We start from the raw sequence: 17,576 nt of genomic DNA on the forward strand, positions 1-17,576 counted from the left end.
GACAATGTTTTTCATTCTTTCTCCTCCGTTTATTCAGCTTACTCTCGTTATCAGTCAAGGTTATTTCTTCAGCTGATAATTTGTTTAGTTGTCTGCTGTGTAAATCTCTGCAAGTTCAGAAAAACAGGACAAAGGACACACAGGAAAGATGACAGTGTGTCAAAACATTTGCAAAATGTTGGCAGCTTCGTTGAAACTCAGTCAAAACACATGACATCACGTTTGGGGATGAGACAACCAAGTCGGGGACAGAATTAAAGACGCAAACATTTTGAAGAAAAGAAAGAAGAGGAAAAAAAAACATCTGAAATACAGTGAAGAATACAGTAAAGAAGGCAGGTTTAACTTAAGAATAGATTCAAAATTAAAGAAGAAGACAGGATGGAAATAACAATACTTTTTCTACTGCTTTCTTCATAAACTGTAATTGAAATTAGCTCAAATAATCTGCAGACAGGATAATAGCCCAAAAGATAGAGTATCTTTCTCTACACAGTCCAGATAAGCAGATCAAGTCATCTGTCATCATAAACTGGTTCTTTGAGGTTCACATGAAAGTGGAAAATGACAACCCGGTACTTTTCATTTGAGGCATTCATGTGCAACTCTTTAGGGACGTGAGCCAAAAATAATTTTAAAATGTGCATAGAAACACACACTGAGGCATGAATATCCACTTTGGCTCATATTTCTACAGCGCTTGAGCAGAATGATGTGAAAAATAGCTATTTTTATATACCTTTCAATATTTGTAAGCAGATTTAAAACAATACAGTACTAATATATGACATCATTGCCCAATCAATAACTTTTTTTTATGGCAGGCTAATACACTTTCTCTCTTTGAATGGATGATTATGATTGCAGCAATTTTAGAAATATACACATATATATCCCCTAATAAGTCTTCTGTATAATTTTCTGAAGGCAAGTATAAACTGAGGCATGAGTGTCGCAATGGTAAGACGGGAAGCTTAACATTGGAAGCCCCGCGTTGAGATCTTCCAGATTGCTTTAACATAACATTCCACGCGTAGACATTCCTATGATTCAGCTTTTAGCTCAGATCATTTAGTCCACGGAATCCTTCAATATGAGAAGTTGAACAGACAGGGAGGAAAGAAAAAAATTTTGCTGCTCTAGTGCCCCCATGAGGAAGATGAAGTCAGAGCAATCTGACAATAAATAAAAGAACAGCAATGATTTTTAAAAGAGATTGGCCTGTTTCTTCATGTCGTTTCGTTTCCAAAGCGGCAGTTTGTCAAATTCCCTTATGGTCATGCCAAAGATTTCAACGAAAGACTCTGGGGACAGATGACGCTGAAATAAAAGAATGCAAAAGCAATTTTCAAATTCCACCGGTCCGAGCAAAACTGATGCCATTACCTTACCTCTAATCTTGTTCTGTCAACCTCTTTGGGAAGTTTCGCACGCCCCCTGTTGGCAACCGTGAGCATTTCATACGGGTAGACCTTGAGACAAGAAAGCAGGACAAAATACAGGATATGTTTTCATTGGTCAAAGTATGGGCAATAAATACATGCTTGGTTAGTTTTAGTTAGCAAAGAGTAACAACAATTTGGAAGGAAGCGCCAATACTTGCTTTTGGCTCCAGCAAATTAGGCATTGACACTCCTCTGTCCATTCGTGCAAATGGATGCAGGCAGTCATGGGGGAGCTACAGACACAAGCAAACACTTGCCGCAATGAGGTTAGTCACCGTTAAACCGAGATAGCAAATTTAATTAATCGTGTGCGGTTTTAGATTGTGAGGTTAATCAAGACGCCGTTATGTTACGTGGAAGCTTGATTGAGGAGAAGTGTTACGGATTCAAGTCCTCTCACCTTGAAATCTGAAAAGGAAAATACTTGCTTTAGAATGATTGACACAAAACAAGAACAGTGATGAGGGTTGAAAGAAAAAAAAAAGAAAAATACCTCTTAATGTGTCGCCGCTGCTTCGGAGGAATTCAGTAGAATGTGGCTAAGTAGAAACAAAAAAAATTATGTATAATTTCTCAAAAATAATAATAATAAAATATAAAAATAAGAATAAAGTGACCTACTGGACTGAGGCCGTTACAACTGTATCCAGGCAAAGAGGACGTTTGGGTGGAGTTTGGATCTATGTCATTGTAAAATAGATTCTCTCAGTGTCTTCACAATTATTTTTTTCAATTTCTGCCGCCATGCTGTATGTGTACATGTTGTTGCCATGGCAACCTTGTTGTTTTTATGAAACAAACACTTCAAAGTACCTTGCTGCTTGAAAATTGGAGGTTTTCTGTACATGTTGAAACCTTGATCTGTAACGGGGCAAAAGTGGCATTAACAAAAATAAACGTTTGACAACACGTGACATCATCCATCACATTTTTCAAAATAAGGGTAGTGCGCAGTAGCAGAGGTTCTTGTGATCTTACCTGCGCTGTCAGGAGCTAAGAGGTGACAGGAAGTTGCCAAGGTGTTGTTGGCAGAAAATAAAGAGCCTATTTGTTATTCCAGAGGAAGGAAGGGAGTGGAGGATGAAAAAGTGGAAAGAAGCAAGAGGGAGGGCGCTATTGACATTAAAGTTGGAATAAAAAAAATCTCAAGGTCTTACCGGGCCGGTGGAAGTGTTGAGGCGATCGCGTCGGCGTGTAGCTGTGACGACTGTACGACTGAACGCCGAATGATCCGTGGCTCGCCGATTTGGGAATGCATTTCCTCAACTCGTAACCTTCCTTGAAAGAAAAAAAAAAAAACACAAATGGATGATTGTTGATGTTATACTGATTGAACGGTGACTATATTTACCTCGGTGGTCTCGGATGCATTTGCTAGAGACTAAAAAAAAAAAAATGCACAGAATTAGCCAGAAAGACACTTATTTTTTGTGGTTTTAAAAAACTAAAAAGAGATGAAGGTTAAATATGGCACATTTCGGCATCCGCTGAATGACGTTACCTCGGCGGAGCTTTTTCTGTCCCGTGTGTTGCCTCTGCCGTCCAAAGCAGCTGAGGTGAGGTCGTCACTCTTATAGGACATCATATCGGGATGCTCTATGTCATAAATAGCCTTGACTCTGGGAATTGCTGCTAAGTCTCGGTAATCAATGATCTCATCATCTACTTTGGCCTGGGTGGGGGACAGTGGGAGTGGGAGGTGGCGGCAATAGGAGAAGGGTTGGAACATTACGGCTTGAGACAGTTTGCACGCTTGTCAATGTCGGACAGGGGACGAACAACATTTCCGTGACTTACACAAATGGAGCGACCGGGGCTTCCAGGGGTGCACGAGCCGGGTCTGGAGCAGGAGCTTTCGGATGAAGTCAGAGTCGACTGAGAAAGATAAAGACGCATTTTAATTTTTCTTTCTTCTATTTTCTTATTGCACACGCCAAAAGTGCAAATGTGCATAAAGGTTACAATGGATGTCAAAATATGCCGATGATATCAAACACAGACAAAAGCGAGCAAAGAGTTAAATGTGTTGTGACGCAAGATGGCAGCTGCTGAATCTCAAACTACGACATAACAGATCAAACTGCAATCATGAGAATAACCTTCAGGTCACTCGGAGAGTAAAAGAAATCAAGACAAGGTGTTTTGCTTCGTCCGACCTGAGGAGAAGTAGATCCCATTGACTAAGACTTGCATTTCATCCCTCGTTTTAAGTGTTAAATTTTTACCCTGTTGCTGTCATGGTTCCTGCTCCTCTCTCTGCAGTCCGGGTGCCACACTGCTGAGCCTGGTAAACGGAGAAAGCTTCATCAATTAACAATTTACGCAAAATCCTGCGTTCAAACAAACCTTGCAAATACATTTCTTCGCCCTCGGTGAACATTTTGTCACATCGGGTGCATCTCGCACATTCCGGGTGATAATGTTTGTCCCCTGCCTTTTGAAAATCAGAAAGGATCACGATGCAGTCAAACATGATAAAAAAAGGAATTAGGAAGCAAAAAAAAAATCATTTATGTTCCTAGAGTCAGTGTTTTTTTTTTTTTTATACATTAATGTAAACGACAGTACCTCAAGGACTTTCCCCGTTATAAACTTCTGACAAGCGTCACACTGCACCCCGAATTGAAGCTGGTAGTCCCTCTCACAATATGGAACGCCATCCCTGCGAGGTGAACATAAGATTAAGATAAGATGTAAAATATGCAATAATCAGTTTTGCTACTTACTTGCTGATGTATTCTCCACTCAGCAATTTTTGGCAGATGTTGCACTTGAAGCAGCCGAGGTGCCACTGGCTTCCTAAAGCGAGTAAAGCCTGCCCGTTCTTGATATCGCGTCCGCAGCCGTTGCAGTCTACGAAGATCCAAACATTGCTAATGCAAACATGGCTCAAACATTAGCAAAATGCTTTCAATTCAGCTAGCTAGCGGATCTCCTCGACATGTTGTGGAACGTTCCAAAGGATGCCGCTCCGGACAAAGTAGCGACCTGAGCGCATTATAAGTGCAAAAAGTAAACACCAGCCTGTCTCATCCTTTTGTGTTGAGCACAATTGTCTTTCTAATCCCGAGACTTGGCTCGATCCCTGCCGTATGCACAGTTCCAAGTGAGGTCAAGTCAAGCTCAGGTCACCGAGTCGCTGTTTTGACGCGCTCCCGAAGGAAAAACCGAAAAGTGTATCGAAATGGGAAAAATAAAAGCCTGAAAATGACACAAAGATGCACCTACTGTCGGAGTATCGGATACCAGTTGGTGGAGGGGTCAAGGGGTTAACACACCGCTGACAGATGCACTCTTTCCCACTGAAGGTGACGCAATCCCCCGCGGGAAAAGGTTGCCTGAGGAATAACACGAATTCCGCAGTTCGGTAATCACAAATTTATAAACTAGGAGCACAACAGAAATGCCTTTTTTTAATATTACTTGCAAATGGTGCACACAAAGCAGGTCGGGTGATAAGTCTTGCCCAAAACGGCGACCACGTCTCCCTCCACAAATCCCCCGCAGCTGTTGCAGACCGTGCCATGAAGCCTCTGGTAGTCCAGCGGACAGAGGCAGTCGCCGTTTTTTATGAAGAAGCCCGACCTGGTCAAGTCGCAGCCGCAAACTACACAAAAAACATTGCGCAATAAGTAACAAAAAAAATCCCTGCATACCAAATATTTCTCCTGTTTTATCAAGTGTTTAAAAAGTATTTGGATAGCTGGAAGACAAATGAAAAAAAAAAAGTATTTCAGTCCATCTGAGGCCGGAACAGTTGCACCTCGACAGAATGCACTCGAATGCCAAGGGCTTTCTATTTCTGTCTTGGGACTCAGTCATACAAGAACATTGTTGGACACAATGAAAACAAACATCAGTCAATTTATTACATTTTAACTAGTCAAAGGTTTATGGATTACTGATAAAACAGTTGTGTCATTTGATAGCTTTCAAAAAAAATATAGCTTCACCATTTGGGTTTGAATCTGAAATTTTGAATTGCTACTATCTGTTTATTAATCGATACTGCATTTTTGATGTAAACTCAGCACAAGAAAACAACGTGAGAAGCCTGTCAGACTCAATTAGCTGAAGACAAAGGCCTGCTGGGTAAACATGAAGCCGTTACTCCGGTACGTGGTTGTCTGGCAACCACGAGAGCCTATTGAAAAGGAAATATTTTGCAATGAATCCAGCTTGAATAATTAAAGCGGCAATTTGGAACTGTGTAATCCACTTTTTTTTTAAATGTATCCTTGTGAAAGGACAGCTTTGGCAGCATGACAGTATTTCCACCTCCTCACATTGCTTTGGAATGGTACACTGACCTTTGCAGGTGAAACATTTGATGTGGAAGTGACTGGACTGGACTCGAAGCACCTCCCCTTTGCAGACCTCCCCGCATTTGACGCATCGGATGACCCGCTTGGGTGCGGGAGAGTGAGTGTGAAGCACTGCGAGAAGAAGAACAGAAGGTGCTTGTCATCAGCATGACTTGGCGCTAAACAGATACAGTTTGCATGAAAAAAAAATCATTAAAATACAAAAATGTGTTTTCCCCGCAGAGACTTGGCGGCTCGCAAACGAGTTATGTCACATGGCTGCTTGGGGCCCCATTCTTCTTCTATCTACTCTCACAGGCAGCCAGAAAGCGAGGATGCCTGGACAATCTAATCACAGGCCGCTGCAAAGGTCCCGCCTGTGATTGGCAGAGGAACAAATGTGACACATTGACAGCTTTGCTTCTCCCGCTCTGCATGTGGATGACTTTTTTTTTCTTTTTGTATCTCAGCTGAACTTAAAGCGTACCTCCGCCTCGTGAAAGCGAATAAAATTGAGACATCGGTATGCGGCCTTGCTATAGAAGAGATTTGTTGCCATGGTTACAGGCATGTATGCAGCAACAAACAAGATTACATGCTTTCCAAAGGTTGACGTTAACTGATTAAGCTATACTCAGATAGGGGCCCATCTTTTCAAAATGGTGTGCTAGCATGTTGAAAAATCATGCTAACCTTTGGCAACATAGCAATTTTTATTTTTAAACATTTCCCTTAATTTTACTTTTTTTTAATGACGTGCAAAAATATGATTAAATAAAAATAATCACTCTATCAAATCAATTTAAGTGATGCTTTCACACACCACTAGAGGGCGCATAATCACCGCTGTATATAATAAAATGGAATCGATGAGGCAATCCGAACGACGCTTCTTAAGTTCTGCCCGTGAAGCTGATCTGCTGTCAGGTATTAGCAAACGGTAGATTTAGAAAGACAGCAAATGGCGAGAAACCCGAGACGCTCACTTAATCGTGCGGCCGAGAATCTATTTAAGGTCTCGCGATTTATCTTTACGTCGCAGACAGGAAGCCTTTAACAATGTTGTATTCTTTTACAGAAAACTTGGGAGGGGATTCGATTTGGCCATGAGTCACATTTGAGCAAAACGATGATCTTGTAATTGTGAGGTAAGCTGAGAGGCAGCTCATGAGATTCTTCTGGAATGTCTCAGGAGAGAACTGCTTTCCCACTTATGACTGCAAGTGAAAAACGTCTCACCCTGACGAAGCAGATAAGTCACAAAAGAGCACTTGTGTAAGAAAAATAAAATAATAGGTATGTGAAAGGAGCCTTTTCTTTCTTCAATGGTCATGCACGATCCACATGCTGCTCTATGTTTAACTTCACCAGCTGAGATTCTCTTTTCCACACTTGGCAACAACAAAGTTTGGATCCCTTCATTTTGTTTCCTGACTATTTTCTCCTTGTCAATTTAAATCTTTCTGGAAAGACGCACTGAGTGAGGTCAAGGGTGATGCGCGTCGGAGCTGAAAATAAGAAACGTCTTTTCACTCCAGTTTCTTTCCTTCCGTAAACGTTGCAAGTCTGGGTTTCTTGAAACTTTTTGGGAAACTTTGCGGCTATAAAAATGAACTCAAAAGAGACGCGTGTCATACATAAATACAACAGCAAAACACTTTCCAAAGTCATCATTTCAAATTGTCATATCAACATGCTACAAGTAGGAATAATAAAATGAACTTTTGAGCTGCATATCATAATTTCCCTGAAAAAAAAAAAACTTTAAAGATGCATACACATGGACACACACTACCTTTCTCTTTCATGGCGGTGATTGCGCGTCTTTCGGCGAGAACTCTTGACTGCAGTGAATCGGAGCGAGAAAGGGAACAAGCTGGACTATTGCTTCACAATGGGAGAGGGGCGGTCCCAGCATGTGACAAAATGTGTGTGCAGGGGGAACATATGTGTGTGAGTGTGTGTGTGTGTTCTAAATGAAAGCTAAGGGAGTAAATGTGCTTCTGAGCCATGACATCATCCACTCGATGGAAAGTATGTGTGTTTTTCCTTCAGCCTGCACGAACGTACGCACGAAAATAGATGCAGTGGTTCCTTGGCTTTTTTTTTTTTTTTTTTGAGGGGGATATGTATTTTTAAAGCTAATTAATATAACCAATTAAGTCTGGTAGTTTGCAATTAAACAACAAAGAAACATTACATATGATGATTTAACATTTTTGGATGTATTTGGTGACCAGAGGGACTAAAAGAGGATTTAAAAAAGTCCCTAAAAAGAACTTTTTTCAGATTACAAGGGGAAAAAAGTGGCGTACCTGACACATCAGCAGGTATGGCCGCCAACTTCTCGCACAGGACGTAGTCATTGGGATTGAGGAACGGCAGCTGCTCCATCATGCACTGCTTGGGGATCAAGTAGAGCACCTCGGCGATCTGCCCGTCCTCGATGATGGACATGCGCCTGACCGAATTCTTCCGCTTGACCCGGTCCAGCACCACCGTGTCGTTGGGTCCGATTCCGCAGATGCGACCCAGGCTGTTGAGGCTGAGGCGGCTCGACATGCTCATCTCGTCCAAACAGTCCGGGCCGCACAGACCCTCCAGCAGAGAAACCATACAAGCGGACCCTGGAACGAGATGATTCGACGAATTAGGTTGCTCTTAAGGATCAATCTGCCTTTGTGTGTGTGCGTGTGTGTGTGTGTGGTCCATCAGGCAGCACAGGTCCTGTAAGAAGATTAAGGCAGGTGTATTTTTAGTGTTTCTCTTCACAGTGAACAGTCTCGCAGGTTACATTCTTCCAAGTATGTCACCATGTGATGCATGAGAACTTACAGGAGACAACAAGGCATCAAAATTGATAGTTTTTTTGGAGTCGGATTAAAAGAAACAACTGCACCAAATAACTACTGGCCGAAAACACAACTTGTGATTGTTTTTTTACTAATCCACATTCTGTGCTATGACAAAAGGATTGATTTGTGGATGACATGAAATAAAAGAGCAGTTATTTAATGAAATGAATCAAATAAATAAATACAGATTTGACAAATCCATTTTAGGCGGTGTAAATGCTTGCTAGTGTCACAGCTCCACCTACAGACTATAATGTGTAAAATGTTCACACGGGAAAAAAAAAGCCTCTTCATAGAAAAACGTCAGTTGAGTCATGAAAATATCATTTTTAATTTATTTTTCAAGTCATATTTTAATGGTTATGTTTGTAAAAACAACTGCTGGGATTTTAATTCATCTCCTGCACAGGACATTAAAGTCACGTCTGTATACTTCATTGTAAAGTTTTGAAGTGTGGTCACTTTTGGTAAACCTTTTTTTATATAATAAAAATAAAAAAAAATATTTTATGGCTTGATATAATTCCCTTCTTCAAGAATACATTAAAATCACTAGCTGTAAATTTAAAAATTCAAATAGATCAACCATATAGCTGTGGAATAAAACTGTAACAGTAATCAAATAAGCTTAGAGAAATGCTCAAACTTGAGGACAATGGAGAAGTCAGGAGTTGATGGAGCGAGACGGCGACCGTGCATCCCTCTCGTCCTCATCGTCCACTTCTTCTCCACGGGTGAGCGGCTCCGTGTCGGACTCCGCTTCTACCTGTGTCGATCTTTTGCTTAACTTGTTCAGGGTCCCGCCCTAAAACAAACACATTTAGTCCCAAACAGCCAAAGAGGGAGGAAGTCATTTCAAAAAGATGAACTAGAAGCGAGACCTGTCTGCGATCGACGATGTTGAGCAGCACCGAGGTGACGATGCAAGCGATGGTGTTGGCCAACATGAAGATCATCATCCTCTGCCAGCGCCACAGCGGGATCTTTGTGTCACTGAGTGGCCAGGAAATCAAAACATTATACACCAAAACGATGCACTGTGCGGGATTCCTTACCTGAACTTGGTGCCCAAAATCTGCCCGACAACCAGATTGGAGATCCCGATCCCAATCATCTGGACGGAGGTGGCGATGCCCATGGCTGTGCCGATGGTTGCTTGAGGCACCACCAGAGGAATAGATGGCCACATGCTTGCCTGAAACACAGCACAGGATGCCAATTAAAGGAAAAATATTAAGAGTTGGCTTGGAGGAAGAGCCAAACTGACGGCAGCAAAGGAGTAGGTGACTCCCAGCCAGATAGTGGAGACCAGAGGAGCCACGAAGGTGAACGCCAGCAGTCCAAACACGGGGAGCGTTAATACAGCACAGGACACGGCGAAGATGCCCCGCAGACCCACGTAATCCTAAAACAGACAGGAACAAATTTCATAATTCACTTCTAATTACAGGATTCCGATATAATAAAAACATCACAACTTACGATAAGAATGCCGACGCAGGCGGAGAGGACGAGGGAGCTGTCGTAAACGGCCCCGGCCACGTAGGACGCCTCCTTCTGAGTGTAGTCGTCGTACTTATCCTGAATGAACTTACTGCACAGATCATCACAATGTCAAGATTTTTCCTAAAAAGCCTGGAAATGCATGCTCTCCTTTTTTTATGTTTATTTTTCTCAATACCTGGCATCAGCAATGAAAGGGAAGATTCCGTTGTAAAAGAACATGATGGTCAGAACCAGCAGCCAGTACCTGAGGGACAGCTGCTTCACATCCTGAATTCTCTACAGAAGCAACACAGGAATTAGGAATTATATTGATATGATTGATTCGTATAACAGAAAGTTTTTTACCACTTTGCGAGACTCCTCTTGGATGACCCCATCAAGACCTAGCTGCTTCATTCCCACCTTGTCCAGCGAGCTCACGATGATGGCAGACGTAAAGCCCAGCACACACAAGAGTGCACCTAAAAAAAAGTACAGTAAGATGGCAGCAGGCTTACGGTCTAATCTAATTGTTACTTACCACCCCAGAGGGTCCACTGCATGCCAAACCTTTCTTCAAAGCGCTGCGTGAGGAAAAAGTTGAGGACTGAGCCCAGGCGTGAGAAGGCCAAGGTCAGCCCAAAAGCTAAGGCCAGTTCCTTCCCCTTGAACCAGAAGGCAGTGATGCGGTTCTGAACAACTGGAGGAGAAGTACACTTTAATTATACATCAAGTATTCAAAACGGTTCCATATCATTCCAAAGTGATTGCAGTTTTGATTCTTACTGGTCAGAGATCCATTGCCAGACCCGAAGAGGAGTCGTCCTGTGAGCATCAGGGGCAGCAGGTAGGGAGTTCCTTTAAAGTGGGAGCCCAGAGCGAACAGGGAGGAGCCCAAAACGCACAAGAAGGAGAAGACAAACACTCCAACTGTGGAGAAGCAGAAACAAAACTATCAGCAGAAGTCCCTGGCCAAAATCAATATCAAAGTCAGTTGATCAACTGGGGATGTAATCAGGTTGACTCCATAGATTACCAATACAAACGTTAATTTGTCAACGAAATTATTGATTTTGGTAAGTTTTACGGTTTGAAAATGTAATAAAAACACAGAATGATATAGTAAGAGTGAAATGGTCTTACATCGGTTGCCCAATTTGTCAATCAGGAAGCCAGCCAAGATCACCACAATTGCATTCCTGAAGATCACAGAAACACCATCAACCATCTTTTAAAAAGTACTGTGTGCATCATATCAAATATTGAGAACCCCCTGCTTTTGGGTACTTACGTCCATGCATAGATAGCGTAGAGAAGATTGTACTCCTGGGGGGTCATCCCCAAGCCCTCCACACAGTCCATCGTCCCATTGATTACAGTTGAATTGGGGCATGTCAGGTTCTTGGGGGATGGAGAGGTTATCATGTGATTAATTTGACAGAACAAGCCCCTTAAAGGATGCAACTTTACATACCCCTTGAAACTGGTTTTGCAAAACGCTGGGCATATCAAAACAGAAGTAGGAGCCGAAAGTCAGTAAGCAATTGAAGAGCAGCACCACGAAGCGATAGTAGCCTGGAAAAAATGTTTTAAATAAATGACAGTTTATCAATTAGAGTTCTGTGCTCATTGTGACTTTTTTTTTCATAATGCAAAGATGGTTACACTAAGTTATTTGCTATTATTCATTCAAATAGTTTTTTTTAAAATTCCCATTCCTGACCTTTGACACTGCAAGGATGCTGAGTTGGCTATTTAAGTGTCCCAGTTAAACGACACAGGAAAAATATTGTCACGCGACTAACTAAGCAGAATTATGCATTTATGTGAAACGTACCTTTTTCTGCCGGTTGTGCCATGATGAGAGGATAAAGGAAGACTGAATGAAGAAAAGAAAAAGGGGGAAAGTCCAGTTTACAAGAGCTACTAGTGTTGTTTAGGTGGACATTAGCAAACGACCGAATATTAAATCTCACAACAACGTGGATGCGTCTGATGCACTGTCATGGCCGAAAGTTGTGTTTACAAATCAGTGCTGACGTTGCGCAAGCGCAGATGCGCCTACCTTCATCACGTGATAGTCTCAAAATTGTTGAGCTATTTTACCACCCATAGGCAAATAAAACGTCTTCAAATTGTTCTTATTGAATATAAAAGCACTTGTACTAACATTCTATAACACATGTTAGTGTGTTACAACCAGAAATATTAAACGCGTTTTATTAAATTTGATTGCCAACGAACACCGTAAGGTGCCTTTCTGAAATGACCCTCGGAGGACACCGTCACAAGCAGAATGTAAACAAAATGATTTTTAATTCATCGTTGGGATTTGTAGCATTTTTCTGATTAAAATGTCTGCGATATGGGAAATTTCCGATTCAGATACTGAGGTCGATGAAGAATCAAAAGACGATTTACAACGTGACGGAAGTGCTAAAGACTCCGGAGATCGAAACTTTTCCCCGCCGGGCCACGATCGGCCGAGTCCAGCAAAAAAACGCCGTTCCAAGGAGGAAATCGAGGCGGATCGGGAGAAAGCGTTGCAACGGAGGGAGGCTCGAGAGAAGAAGCGAGCTGCGAAGGAGCGAGAGAAGCAAGAGAAGAAAAAGGAGCAGCAGGAAAGAAAAGAAGCTGCACAACATCTTAACAGTCTCAAGCCGGAGAATTATCTCAAACGCTTGACAGTCTGCATCGATTCAGGTCTGTTGCTTTAATAAAGTTGCTATATACCACCTCTTTCCTAAAACCATCAAAAATATTCTATTTGAATTTTTTTTCGCCTTACCTGCCCTTTGGCTGCAGCTCTCCTGCATCAGGGAGGCTGTGACATCCTGTTGGGCACCTTATCATCTTTTGAATGGAGGTACAGCATCCAACAGCAGCGCGTTCCAAACAGCATCACATGGATCAGGGATTTACCTCAGGTGAAAGAACCCCTCTCTCTTTTTATGAACATAGTAAAGCGTGATCATCACCGTAAAATGTCTGACTGCGTCCAGCTGGCTGAGGATGGCGCTGGAACAGTTGCAGAGGACCAGCTTGTGCAGGTGCTACGTCCATCTGAATTCTTAGACATGGTTACCTCTGTAAAAAAAGTAAGTGGGTGTTCCTGTGCGTCTGATATTTATGAAGACAAGAAAAATCTAACCTGAATTTACTTGCATGTGTAATTATTACTACAGATGATGGACAGTGAGGAAGAACCAGTGGTGGACTCCATCCTCGGTCCTTTCCTCGATCTGGATGGTGTAAAGGCGATCACTCTCTTGGTAACTGAGTCCCAGATGGATTACAGGTGACTGTCAAAAGATCCACTATCATTAGTCATACCTTGTTTTTGAGTCAGGTTGATGCTGTGCTTCTAACCAACAGGAGATTAGGCGAAACAATCCAATCCAAATACGGCGGGGGAAATTTGGACGTAGAGGAGGTTAGTCGTCTCGCATCTGCTGCCGTTGCTGAAAAGACGACATACTGAACGCGTCTTTTGCATTCTGCTCAGGTTCTCGTGTATCTGCAGCTTCATAAGAACATATCCGTGGTTTTTGTGAATGGATGGCAGGACGTCACTGACCACGTGTGCGCCGTCACCAAGTCCTTGTCCAAACGTCCTTTTAAGTAGGTCGCTCCAGAGGGATGGATTTAAATTGAAATGTCAGAGAACTCATACGAGTTACTCCCACCTCTTGTTCTGCTTCTCCATATAGGCAGCTGACGGAGCAGTCGGAGCTGCCCTTTTGCGTGGACGGCTCGTGGGCCAGCGGGGTGCGGGTGGAGAAGGACGGCTCCGGGCTCAAGCAGGTGTGGAGCAAGCAGATCCAGCAGCTCAACAGAGTCAGTCAGGCCACGGCTTCCTGTGTGACAGCCGCTTACCCGTCGCCCCAGCTACTGCTGCAGGTACGCCTTGGACCTCAGTGAGGTGTATCAAGTGTGTGTGTGACAATAATTCTCGGTTGATTACATTGCAGGCTTACAAGGCATCAGGCTCAGAGGAGGAACGAAAGAAACTGCTGGCCGATCTGGCAGTGAAGGCCGAAGGCAAAGACAGGCGGGTGGGACCCGAGATTTCCACCAGAGTTTACCGCTGCCTCACGGCTCAAAACCCCGAACTAGTCCTGGACTGACTTGAAAATATTTACAGTACATCTTGTTACCGCATTCAATTAAAAACCTGCAGCAGAACTTTTTTTTTTTTTTGTCTTTTGGTTTTTATTTTTTAGTGTACAAGTAAGAAAGTGATATGTTACAAAAGGTTATATTCATAGTATCAAAAAGTAATTAATTTTTTTTCCTGATATGGATTGCTCCTATTACATTTCAACTGAGCTTTTCCCTCCCCTTTTTTTTTTTTTTTTAATTTTTTCAGGGGGTCTAATCTGTTGAATATCACTTACAAAGAGAGCGAGTCATTAAAGCAGAGCCAAGTCCAAGTAATGAATGCAATATTAAATCTGGCTAGCACGTTTAGACTAGTGGGGCTGCATAGTACATTGCGTAATTTCCGCTTGAAGCTCTCCGCTAGAAATGATGCTTGTCAATCGTCACATTTGAGTTCAGACAAGTTGAGCGTTCAATTCATCTTAAACGGGAACAGTTTAAGAACATCTGCCACAGACTTACTGATGGGAGCTGCAGGCTTCATGTCCAGCGGCATCTTTTACTCTGATAATCTTCTGGCTCTGAACTTTCATTGTCGCTGCTGGGCGGCGTTAGCGGGGAGCGACCACACGGTGACTCGGGACAATGTTCCGCTTCCGAACTGGGCGAGTCGCAGGCACTGAGGATGACTGGGCCTGACCCCTCGTCTTGCATAACGGAGAACACCCAGCCGAGCCTCCGGCGTAGGAGCGCGAGCAGGCCCGGAGGTAGCTCCAGGGCGCTCAGAACATCCGGGCAGTCGGGGAGGATTTGGCGAAGGCGCGTGCAGCAGAGGTACTGCAGGGATGTGGGCGTGTAACAGGCGCGGATCACCTTCATGCTGCTCTTGGCCGCTGTGGAGCACAACATGGGGTAGAGCTTCTTGTTCTGCAGCCTGGTGGCAGCGACACCTGGAGGGCAGATAATTGAGATGTTGGCCCTGGCATGTAACCCATAAAGTTGAGGAACATACCTACGCAGCGTCGATTCTTGTAGATGGTCAAGGTACCGTGCCAGGTGTCCAAGTGCAGTCCGATGATGGAACCTTGACCGAACTGAGAGGAGAAGTCCACTTTCTCACCTTTATGCTGGAGGAGACCTATAGAAGACATAAAAAACATATTTTCCAGACAAAACAGCAAGGTCCAAAATGCTTGTAATTTCCCAGAGAAACCACAAGGCGGCGACAAAGCAACATCTTTCCTTTTAGACAAGACTATCGCTACTCCCAGTTTCAACCCCAAACCTGTGTAGGAGAGCCCCCAGCTGTCTTCATCGTGACCCAACAGGCTGCCAAAGTTATACTTGAACTTCTCCAGGTTCACCTCTGCAGTTCCAATTCCAACCATCTGCAGAAGACACATACAAACAAGTAGAAGAGAGAGCTTACGTATTTTATTAGGAGTATATCATTATGAGTTTATACCATGTCCGTTCCGTAGACGGGCGAGGTCATCTTGACTTCCCAGAAGTGTTGACCCTCGGTGAGCTCTCTGGTTCCGCGGATGGCGGCCGTGCCGCAGCTGTAGTCCGAGTGGAAGCTCACCTTCCGGTCGTCGCAGCTGAGGAAGGCGCCGGACGACTTCATGCGTTGGTCCCATACCCAGTCAAAGTCTGAAGATAGATATGATTAGGAACAAAAATTCATACAATCTCATACATTTTTTTTTTTAAATGAACTTCCACCGTCGACGTCGTCGTCCTCCCCACAGAGGCAGTCGGCGTTGATTCCAAAGCCCGGGTTCGGCTCGTCTCCCCAGGCACATTGGCAGAAAGCCTCCCCGAGCACGGGCGCCAGTCTGGATGGGGACACCGCTTCCATCAGCTCAGGGCCCGTCTGGGTCACCAGGTCATCCACCTCAGACTCCACGTCACTGATCTGCATGATACGACAGTATATTCCAGTTTGGGAAAGTGATCAATCATCAATCAAGTTTGATAGACACTGGACCTGTGTTGTTGTTTGGCTTCCCCATTCTTCCTCTTCAGCTGATATTGGCATCATCGTGACGGAATCCATCCCCTGGGACATTTCGTTCCTGGCCAAATGTCGATCCCAGCTGCCCTTACCCCTTCCCTCAAATCAGATCAAACTCTGAAATCAATAAAAGATACACGACTTTAATACGGTACGGTGTATTACTCAGCATTTTATTTCATTGAGGTTCCTCAGTCAGCTTACGCAGCATGCGTTTTAGTGTGCCTATTTTCTACCTCTCCCATATGCCGCAATCGGTATGTGCAACGTTTAAATCCAGCCTTCTGCTGATAGTGTGCCGCCATGTTTGCTGGAGCAAGTCTCATCTATACTTGTGCACAAATTAGGTCACATACTGCAAGTCGAGCATTTGACGTTCACCTCGCAGCTTCTGGAAGATCATTTTCAATTCCTTTCAAAGAAGTATGCTATTTATTTTATTATAAGATATACAACAGGGCATAATGTAAATTATAGCAATAAAATATAGAATAGAAAATAGTTGAGGGAACTTTATATAATGAAAGACAAATTCACAAGTTACTGGAAGTCATCTTAACCTGTTACACGAGAAATTGCAGTAATATTGTAGATCGATTTGCCTGGCATGTCTGGGACCGCGCCACCAGTTTTCATAGCAGCTGGTCACTGCTTTTCCAAGCAGGTGGACCAGATAATTGCCAACAATTTAGATTAGTTAGTCTGGAGCTGGGTTCGCTTTAAGTGGGTTTTGGCCTACATACTGGAAATGCATCATCTGGACTCATGAGCAGCCAGTATTGTGGTGTGAGTGAACAGCTTCAATGAGTTCGTTTGACATTCGTTTAGAATACTAAATAAGCATTGCCAATGCAATTGTAATGACATCATCAAATCAAAGCCAGCAAGTGGTTGAACTGTCAGACAGTGACGTGACATCAGATAGCACATGTGCAGAAATGGCATTTTGGGTTAGGGTTAGGGTTAGGGCATTTTTGTCTAAATTATATCAAAAACAAAAGGTTGGTGGTCTTACCTTACTGGAATCTTCTAGTGACTTGCCTCGCAGCAGTGGCTCATTTGACTGTCAGCGTGCCACCACACCGAGCGTGCGACAGGTGCACTCTGCTGTGGCCCACTTCCTCTCCCCCGAGTTCGCCAGACGTAAACATGACCTGGCCACGCCTCCGTCTTCCGCTCATTGGATAAGACCTACAAGTGGGAGGGGTTTTACGTCCGTGCTCCTCTCAGTAATCAATATATTTTTTTAAATTACATTAATTTAAGAAAATATATTAAACGATTACTTCTACGACTAAGCATAGCTCACGAGTATGGTAAGTCAGTTACAGTAACTGTAAATTAGATAATATTAAAAAATCCGAGCAAC

General features: G+C 43.3%; 4 protein-coding genes and 1 long non-coding RNA gene across 8 annotated transcripts; 2 read left to right on the forward strand and 3 right to left on the reverse strand.

The window, feature by feature from the left end:
- Window positions 1-3: 3 nt before the first annotated feature.
- On the reverse strand, window positions 4-8,613 carry LOC148382741 (actin-binding LIM protein 1-like). Of its 4 annotated transcripts, XM_088360927.1 has the most exons (21): window positions 8,065-8,612; window positions 5,756-5,881; window positions 4,869-5,052; window positions 4,674-4,783; window positions 4,172-4,298; window positions 4,014-4,107; window positions 3,792-3,879; window positions 3,671-3,729; window positions 3,545-3,601; window positions 3,243-3,320; window positions 2,947-3,117; window positions 2,797-2,826; window positions 2,603-2,723; window positions 2,424-2,489; window positions 2,259-2,306; window positions 2,067-2,125; window positions 1,939-1,984; window positions 1,846-1,853; window positions 1,604-1,678; window positions 1,392-1,472; window positions 4-1,320 (listed from the first exon to the last, which is right to left on the reverse strand). In XM_088360927.1, the coding sequence occupies exons 1-21, from the start codon at window positions 8,363-8,365 to the stop codon at window positions 1,207-1,209; spliced, it is 2,043 nt and encodes a 680-aa protein (XP_088217053.1). In that variant the 5' UTR covers window positions 8,366-8,612; the 3' UTR covers window positions 4-1,206. The 4 variants fall into 4 exon arrangements, 1 of the variants encoding a protein (XP_088217053.1); XR_015854239.1 differs by having other exon boundaries at window positions 1,259-1,320; window positions 1,600-1,853; window positions 8,065-8,613; XR_015854240.1 differs by lacking the exons at window positions 4-1,320; window positions 3,545-3,601 and having other exon boundaries at window positions 1,604-1,853; window positions 8,065-8,610.
- Window positions 1,460-6,817, forward strand: LOC148382742 (uncharacterized). The gene is made up of 3 exons (XR_015854242.1): window positions 1,460-1,711; window positions 5,764-5,902; window positions 5,993-6,817. It is a non-coding gene; the product is annotated as an uncharacterized LOC148382742 (long non-coding RNA).
- Window positions 8,614-8,911: 298 nt separating the features above from the next.
- On the reverse strand, window positions 8,912-12,118 carry mfsd1l (major facilitator superfamily domain containing 1-like). Its single transcript, XM_088360928.1, has 13 exons — window positions 11,927-12,118; window positions 11,564-11,664; window positions 11,381-11,490; window positions 11,233-11,288; window positions 10,876-11,019; window positions 10,631-10,789; window positions 10,456-10,571; window positions 10,286-10,386; window positions 10,087-10,198; window positions 9,872-10,009; window positions 9,660-9,799; window positions 9,486-9,597; window positions 8,912-9,409 (listed from the first exon to the last, which is right to left on the reverse strand). The coding sequence occupies exons 1-13, from the start codon at window positions 11,946-11,948 to the stop codon at window positions 9,269-9,271; spliced, it is 1,452 nt and encodes a 483-aa protein (XP_088217054.1). The 5' UTR covers window positions 11,949-12,118; the 3' UTR covers window positions 8,912-9,268.
- A 220-nt stretch (window positions 12,119-12,338) lies between these two features.
- eme2 (essential meiotic structure-specific endonuclease subunit 2) lies at window positions 12,339-14,275 on the forward strand. Its single transcript, XM_088360929.1, has 8 exons — window positions 12,339-12,792; window positions 12,895-13,016; window positions 13,092-13,187; window positions 13,275-13,387; window positions 13,465-13,522; window positions 13,595-13,710; window positions 13,800-13,989; window positions 14,061-14,275. The coding sequence occupies exons 1-8, from the start codon at window positions 12,444-12,446 to the stop codon at window positions 14,214-14,216; spliced, it is 1,200 nt and encodes a 399-aa protein (XP_088217055.1). The 5' UTR covers window positions 12,339-12,443; the 3' UTR covers window positions 14,217-14,275.
- A 6-nt stretch (window positions 14,276-14,281) lies between these two features.
- spsb3b (splA/ryanodine receptor domain and SOCS box containing 3b) lies at window positions 14,282-17,391 on the reverse strand. Its single transcript, XM_088360930.1, has 7 exons — window positions 17,223-17,391; window positions 16,181-16,324; window positions 15,916-16,108; window positions 15,656-15,843; window positions 15,476-15,578; window positions 15,203-15,328; window positions 14,282-15,140 (listed from the first exon to the last, which is right to left on the reverse strand). Exons 2-7 carry the CDS (start codon window positions 16,259-16,261, stop codon window positions 14,731-14,733), a joined length of 1,101 nt encoding a protein of 366 aa, XP_088217056.1. The 5' UTR covers window positions 16,262-16,324; window positions 17,223-17,391; the 3' UTR covers window positions 14,282-14,730.
- Window positions 17,392-17,576: the final 185 nt, after the last annotated feature.

The sequence above is a fragment of the Syngnathus floridae genome, chromosome 18 (genome assembly GCF_059516105.1).
Source record: "Syngnathus floridae isolate MCC-2025c chromosome 18, RoL_Sflo_1.0, whole genome shotgun sequence".
NCBI lineage: Eukaryota > Metazoa > Chordata > Actinopteri > Syngnathiformes > Syngnathidae > Syngnathus > Syngnathus floridae.